The 7,873-nt window shown below is 43.0% G+C and overlaps 1 protein-coding gene across 2 annotated transcripts; it reads left to right on the top strand.

Moving 5' to 3' along the window:
- The first annotated feature begins 278 nt into the window (after positions 1–278).
- On the top strand, positions 279–7,648 carry dnajc24 (DnaJ (Hsp40) homolog, subfamily C, member 24). Of its 2 annotated transcripts, none has more exons than XM_079265384.1 (5): positions 279–365; positions 1,662–1,765; positions 2,057–2,192; positions 6,559–6,627; positions 6,761–7,648. In XM_079265384.1, exons 2-5 carry the CDS (start codon positions 1,664–1,666, stop codon positions 6,979–6,981), a joined length of 528 nt encoding a protein of 175 aa, XP_079121510.1. In that variant the 5' UTR covers positions 279–365; positions 1,662–1,663; the 3' UTR covers positions 6,982–7,648. The 2 variants fall into 2 exon arrangements, with proteins under 2 accessions (XP_079121510.1, XP_079121511.1); XM_079265385.1 differs by having other exon boundaries at positions 300–345.
- The last annotated feature ends 225 nt before the right edge of the window (positions 7,649–7,873 follow it).

Raw genomic sequence — 7,873 nt, 5'->3', positions numbered from 1 at the left:
TTCTTTTCATCTTCGATACAATACCTCTTAGTGCACATTTAGAATTGTAGATAGTTCTATCCAACAGTAACTATTTCAAAGGTTACAGTAATGATCCGATGGTTTATGTGTCCACAATAACATGTTAAGATATACATTGAACTGAATGTATATTCGTATTGTGTCGCTTTCTCCCGTCTCGCGCTGAGTTGTAGCGCTTTTATTCTAGAAAAAATTAAAAAGAAAAAGGACCGGAACTCGTCGTTGTCTCCAGCGGAAGTCAGGCAGCCAGCGGACCAAAACACAACCAGCCTTGTTTTCAGGGGGACACATAACATCGTGGGACATTAACATGCCGTCTCTCAGGTGACAGCCTTGTTTTTAAGGTATGCGCAGTGCTTTGCACACAGAACACAAACAGATAGAAGATGAAATGCGTGTTTAATGAGAGAAACGAGCAGACTTCCGGCTTCTTTAAACTTGTGTTTATCTCGGAGAACAGCGGTTCATGTAGCGACATGCTGTGAAGAGCTACCGAGCACTGCCCTGCTCCACAACACTCGGTAGACAGTGAGACAGTACGTGGGAAGACACAGACATACTCCTAGTTTAGTACCGTTAGTGTAACGCCACACTCTACAGTCTGTAACGTGTATGCGCGTGTACGGTAATAACACGGTAATAACACTGCATTGCCTCTAGCTCTTGACATTAGCACATTACTGAGCTGCTGGAAGAAACGTATAACTTAGTTTAATCATAATCAGTGTTGTTAAGAGCCCACAATAACGACTTTAGCTTGAGGACGTGTTTCCACTTCTTAGTTAAACCGTTTATGTACTGTATACACAACCTATATCTATAACAGAGCAGCTAATAACATCATAATATCATCATAATATCATATCACAGTCAGAGCATGGTGAAAGATGCCCTCACAGTACCCCAGAGCAAGAGCTGGTGTCTTCAAATGTCTGATCAACAATCCGAAACACAAAGAATTCAACTTATTAATATTCACATGTGAGAAGCAATAACTATATCATTTCTACATGTTTTTCTTCCACAATGAAGAAGAATATTAGCGCTGATCAAAGTGCTTGCTGGTCATTTTTGTTTCCATTCACTAATTGATGTTGCGTTTTAAGACCGATTCTGATTCAGTAGTTATGATCTCTCGCATAACTACACAGCGTACACTAACTTCAGCCAATTAACAGACATTTCAACGAGGTGTTTGTCAGAGCACTTTGTAGCACTGACGGGCAGGTTGTTGGCCTCCACAAGTGCTGCTTGCAGTATTGTAGAGAACTGTATGACTGCTTGCACCTGCTAGTTGTGAAGTTGATTGGATGATTTGTTCCCAAAAGTTGCAAAGGACAGTCATATACACACCTACAGACAGACAGACCGCCCACTGGTGATCCATCTGCAGCTCTGACCCTCACACACGTGGTGGGCTTTAAGGAGTGCTTGGTTGTGTTTAGTGGCCTTGCAGCTGCGTACCTGTCCTACTGATCCAGCAGGTTTTAAATACGCTTAGAAAGTTACAGATATGCATTGGAGGCAACAATGAATCCTCTGGTGCTTCTATACGAAGGCCAGTGGAAAAGCATTGTCTCTGCCAGTAGAGGTTAGTGTTCATGATGCGTCAGTGTAATGTCAGCGGTGTGTCCCAGCAGGGATGTGTGAAGCAGTGGAGACGGACCTGTACGCTGTCCTGGGAGCCAGCCCCTCAGACTCCGTCCAGCAGCTCAGACACAGGTACCAGCAGCTGGTCTTACAGGTAAACACACTGCTCTGAGTCTGTCGGGCTGAAGCAACACACTGTTTGTCTGTCATACCGTCCATGACACAATGGTCAAAGTCTGAACCAAGTCCAAACAGAAACACAGGATTTCTCTGTTGATTCTTAGTACTAAATATTGAGCTGAACCCTAATATGTTAAAGACACACAAGTGATCCTCTGGACCCGCTACATGGTAGGAGATGGGGGAGGACGTCGGTTTTGAAATAGATGGTCGAGTATTGCTGAAGATAATGTGTCTTCATATTCGGTCCCTGTGTGCCTCACAGTACCACCCAGACCGTCTCAGAGGGGGGAGTTCTTCAGAAGCAGAGTCTGGAGTGACGAGGTTTCTAGAAGCTGATGCAGCCTGGAGGACCCTCAGTGACCCGAGCACCAGACGACAGTATGACCTGCAGAGGAGAGGTAGGACCTCACATTTCACTTGGTCTACCTTTGTCACTCACATGCTCATTGTTTAGTTTCCAAGACAAACTTGAGTTGTTCTTATTGTTTGTGATGTCATAGGTTAATGGGTTACTGGGCATTGAAGCTGCTCATGTCAGTGCTCACTCACAGCCTCCAGAGCCGTGTGTTCACATTCTGCCCAACGACACCGGCAGCGGACTCCCTCCCTCCCCTTCATGATCCATACTAGTGCTGGACGATGTATCGCTACTTTATCCATATAGTGATGTGAAAATATATATTTTGATTTTCTAATGTGTTATAAGATTCATCTTCTTCTTGTTTTTTAAGGCTGCATCACTTCCCACACTGTTCTATTATGTGCCTTCACCCACGAGTCATTACATCCACATCACTAATGATTATTTATCAGAAATCTCAATGCGTGAATATTTTTGGGAAAGCCCCGATGAATCCCTGTTTCATACTCGTTTAGTTCCCTGACAACAGAACAATATGTCAGATGTATTACTCATCGGTATCATTTCTTTGGACGGTAACTTGCCGTGACTGAATGACTGTAGATGTTGTGGCCAACACGGGTTCCACTGCATGAGTTCTGGTGTATCTGCTGCATCCCTACACTCTCCTCTGTCCAGTCAGGAACCAATATTTGTTTTTTCTTAAAAACCAATGGACAGGCAACAAATTCAAACAGTTTTGAGTTGCATAGAGCGTTTCAATAACGAGTGTCCTGGAACATGCAGGACACCTCTCACTAGACTCACTGCCGCCGGTGTTATAACGTGTGACACATGTCGTGATCCACGGGAGGCTGGTCTTTGTCCGGTTTCCTGACATGCTGATGGAAGTCGTTTTGCTGTACGTTCATTTATTCATCCAGGCAGTTGGCATGAATACAGACATACAGGGAACGAGTGCTGGTTGGGTTAGTGCTGTGGCTGTACATACCAGGGCTTTGATCTCTGCTGCCCTGGTCGTAATGTAAGGGGAAAACAACCTCTTATGCTGCGTTCACACCAAACGCGTCGATTTTTTGACACGCTGCAAAATCGTGTCCAACGCGCCGGCGGTCGTGTTCACACCAAACGCCGCAAAATCGCGCTGCGCAGGAGAGGGGCCGTGGTTTATCGACTGGAAGCCGTTCACCTGGCCGCCATTTCTTTCCGCTGTCAACCATGAAAGGAATAAGGACAATTGCTGCTTTGTACGTGTTGTGGAAGAAAAGACACAAAGCACAATAATGATGAAGGATGAGATCAATAATCATTTTATAAGCAAATGTGTACTAAGTAAAGTGATTAACAATTGTAACTGTGATTATAATAATGATCTGTGCAACAGAGTTGAGATGTGAAAAGTGTGTGTATGAAAGAAGTTTTGGGGAAATATGGAACCTTCCAGAAACAAGTGAGTCAGGAACAGATGTTTTGGGCGTAGGTTGGAAAAACAGACACGCGGCAGCAAAGTCTGTTGCAAGAGATGACTCATAGAAGCAAGAGGAGAACTCCGGTACTTTCCATACATAAGCACACACACATAAGGGTGGGATGAAGATCATGTGTTCAGAATAGGAGGGGGGGAACAGACAGCCCAAATCAAGGATAAAAGGAGATGCTTGCGATACGCAGGCTGGGATTTCTACACGAGCCGTCCAGACGCTCTGAGAAGAAGATACGGACGATTGCAACTCAAGTATTCGAGGACTTCGTCTCTGTTCACGAAAAGAAGACCGCTGTTCGTGGACAAAGATGGAAAGACGGAGATTTACCTCTCCCCACTGCTCGACTTTAACAACTGAACAACGGAGGAACACAGCAGCCCTAGAAAGACTTTGTACTGGGCCTTGAGGACTGTTGAACGGACTCCGCTGCGGGAGCAGGAGGACCGAGGGTCTGGCCAGACCTTCGCTCCTAACAACTCCAAAAGAACCTTTTTATCGCACCTTTGGAAATCCAGCTCCAACCGAGCCGTCTCTGCATCTATAAACCAATGAGTATAATCTAAGAAGAAAATTAAAGTAACGAATCAAGTGTAGTTTCAACATTTATGTATTACATTTAAATCAACATTTTATGTGAGCTGTAGCTTAACCATTGCTAACTAACTAAATATAACCTGCAATAAATATCTAATCTGCATTTAAAGTAAATTTCTCAAGTGCATTTATTTGCTTAAGTAGTAAAAGTTCCTCGTGGCAGTAAAAAGTTAAATCTATTGCATGTCTAACAACTGAGTTCTGTAAGGTTATCCTCGAGACCGAATCCACTTAACAATCCCTTACGGTTTTAGAAGTAATCGTAGCCGTTAAAACCTAACCTGGCATTTACCAAGAGCACGGATCCAGAAGAGGGAAGCTGCCATAACCGATGCGACTGGTAGGAGCGCCCGGGGTCAGGGTGGCCCCTCGACCGAGTGCACTCAGACCGGAGGAAGCAGGGTAGACGTCGGGAGTAACGGCAGTTAGAAGAGCCAGGCGAGTTCCCTCGCAAGAACACCAGCTCGACAATCTTTTAATAGAGAGCTGAGTCAGTAAGTAGCCCCGTATCGGGCCAGAAGTACCCCAGGATCTAACACCCTCAAACGTCGGAATGCCAAACGCGTCATGTCTGGCCGCGCCATCACAAAATCGCGGCGGGCCAGTCTCATCGCGTCTGTGCATAGACTTTGTATGTAATCTCGACGCACGTTAAAAAAATCGACGCGTCCGGTGTGAACGCACCTTTATAGATACATTGAAACAAGCTGTTTCACAGTGTGATGTGGATGAAGATTGAATTACACATTCAGCTCATCCTTGTGTTGCATTAAAAGTGATACAGAAACGTTCCAGGCCTAACCAGGGACAAGGACTGCAAATTATCCTCGGCTAACAATACTCTTCTTTGAGTTATTCCTCACACCGTGTAACACTAATTAAAACCCAAGCAAAGTTTAGCACTAATTATTCAGGGTTCATTAAGTCATTATCACTGTCAAACTGTACAACTTGATAATGACTGTTTCCTCAAGAGTGAACTGTAAAAATAAGAGTGTGTGAAATCCATCTGTACACCTGCCTATCCTCTTTCATCTCAGTCAATCCATCCATTTATCTGTCCTTCCATCACTGTTCATCCATCCATACATTGATGGGCTTTGTAGCAACCGTGGCCTTGTTTCCTAAATGCATCTCAAGGCTAAGATGATTGTAAAATCCATTTCTAAAGAACCTTCTGAAGCTCAGACTAGATGAACGACTGTGCTATCACTGTAGGAGGCTATGGGCATATTTAGATTAGACACTTCTATCATAAACACTGATGTTCTTTTAGTGGTTTGATATATGCATTAATAAATGAGTAACTGGAATTAATAAATTACACACAGATTAATGCATCAATATTTCACTGTGTAGTTTGGCTTGCTAGGCTCTTTGATAATCTGTCGTCCATGTTGTCATTTTATTTTTGTTTATGGTGAATATATTGTGTGCCACAAGCGTGCTGTATATACAGCAGGTGTAATACAATGATCCATCGATAGATGAGGTGAAGATTCATGTAACATATAGGAACCCTCTCCGCTTCATTTGAGGTTTAAAATGAGCTGAAGAGTAACGTCTGCCTTAAGCAGCAGCTAAAACAATCAGTTTACTTTCTTTAACTTACTGTCTTCTCACTCAGTAACATGAATTAAAAAGGGCTGTACACTGTTAACTATTTTCATACTGAACAACTCCAAGTATAAAACATGTCTTTATGTCAATTACTCCACTTGCACCTTGTGATGAATGTGTTTTTGATATATAGCATGGCTTGTTCACCGTCAAGTCTGCAGAGTTACTGAAGTGTAAGAAGCATCATCTTCAGTACAACAGACTGCCGACGGTAAACGTCCGTCAAAAAGTGTTTGCAGATGCGCTCTCGGAAGCGCTCTCGGAAGCGCTCACGGAAGCGCTCTCGGAAGTAATTTTAGAAATGCTTTAACTTCTAAGTTGGTCACAAGAAGGGTTAGTAACAACAATACAATAATATTTAAGGGATATACGGTTACACATGTAGCCTGGTTTGTCTGAATAATTTAGTTTTTCAAGTACATGTAAACACATTGATAGTCTTCACTGTCATCCTTTATCTAAAACAGGTCGCTGTTGATGGAAACGAAGCAAATGTTGAAACTGTCACGCTTATATATAACAGCACGAATTAGCTTCATGAATCAAATAATGATATTTTGGGATAAACGCTGTAATGCAACTCTCTGTTCCAGTTCCGCCTCCTTCAGACTTTCGATATCAACACTGTTCACAGCAAATGTAACGTGATGGTGTTTGTCTTCCGTCTACAACTACTATAACAATGATGCATTCATGCTTCTCCAGCACGGGAACTGAAGCAGGATTGGCCAGTGGATTCTACAGTCTATCTGGAGGACATGACTTGGGAACAGGGTAACTACCCACCATGTACACACACACACACACCTCGACAAAGCTCTCTGGAAAACCATCACAGCGTTAAAGATTCTGGCAAAGTTGACACCCGAACATGTACATTGCTTGTTTCGCTCACTGTGTGTTTCAGATGAGCGTGTGTACACGTACAGCTGTCGCTGTGGGGGAGGATTCAACATCTCGGAAGAGGAGGTGGGGGAGGAGACACAGAGGAGGCGGCAGGACGATGAAGAGGAGGAGACAGAGGAGGAAGAGCACAGCGGAGTGGTTGTCTGCTGTGACACGTGTTCCCTCAGTGTGTGCGTCACATGGTCATTACATGGAAACACTCAAAGCTTTGGATGCCAATGATAATACCTGTTTGGAACCCTTCACCTATGACACTGCCGAGCCTGAATACCAAATATTAACACGAGCCTTCAGAGCGTACTGTTGGCTTCTCTCATCATCTCCATCAGTTCTGAAGCAAGGCAACAATCAAACAGCTCACTGAGAACACTCATCCATCTCTTGATTCTTTGAGCAGGAGATGTTCCGATAATGTTACAGAATCAGAAATATCTCATCGCCTGTCATGCTGGATCGGTATCGTGGATATGTCAGATGAGTCTGTGCACGATCTTATGTCACGTATCTCGTCATTTTCTGCTACACAGGAACAAAAACAACACGCATCACTGGCTAACCAATCTGTACATCCTGCCCGATCGCTACTGCACATGTGCAAACTATTATTACACACCTGTGCTTAAACACTCTAGTGCATCCTGTTCCTAATGATGCCACATAGTGATCAACAAATCAGCAGTAGGAGAGCTAGCTGCTAGCAGCCAGTGGGCTAAATAACGGAGGTAACGGCTAACGTGAGGAGGTTGCATTGAGTTACATTAAGATGTGTTCAAGCTCTGTTCAGTAAAGATTTGTATAAGGTGAAAGTTTATAACATAACATTATCATGATGTAATCTTGTAAACAGTTGTCTTCTCTAGAAAAACTTGAATAAATCCATTTTATAGATGTTTTCACAGCAATATAAAATATTACAAATCATTGGCTAAGTACTCATTCGATGCTTTCAGTTCAATTTAAATTTCATCTTTTTCTCTCAGTTTACCAAAGTGAATTTGAAATGTATTGTTTTATCTTATCAGATGATTGTATAGTTTGTAATGTTTATGCATTTAAAAGCATAAAACTAGGTTGTGATGAATACAAAATCAATGAAATATATATATTTTCTATT

The sequence above is a fragment of the Melanostigma gelatinosum genome, assembly GCF_949748355.1.
Source record: "Melanostigma gelatinosum genome assembly, chromosome: 1".
NCBI classification, from domain to species: Eukaryota; Metazoa; Chordata; class Actinopteri; order Perciformes; family Zoarcidae; genus Melanostigma; species Melanostigma gelatinosum.
This window is presented reverse-complemented; position numbering and strand designations above follow the sequence as displayed.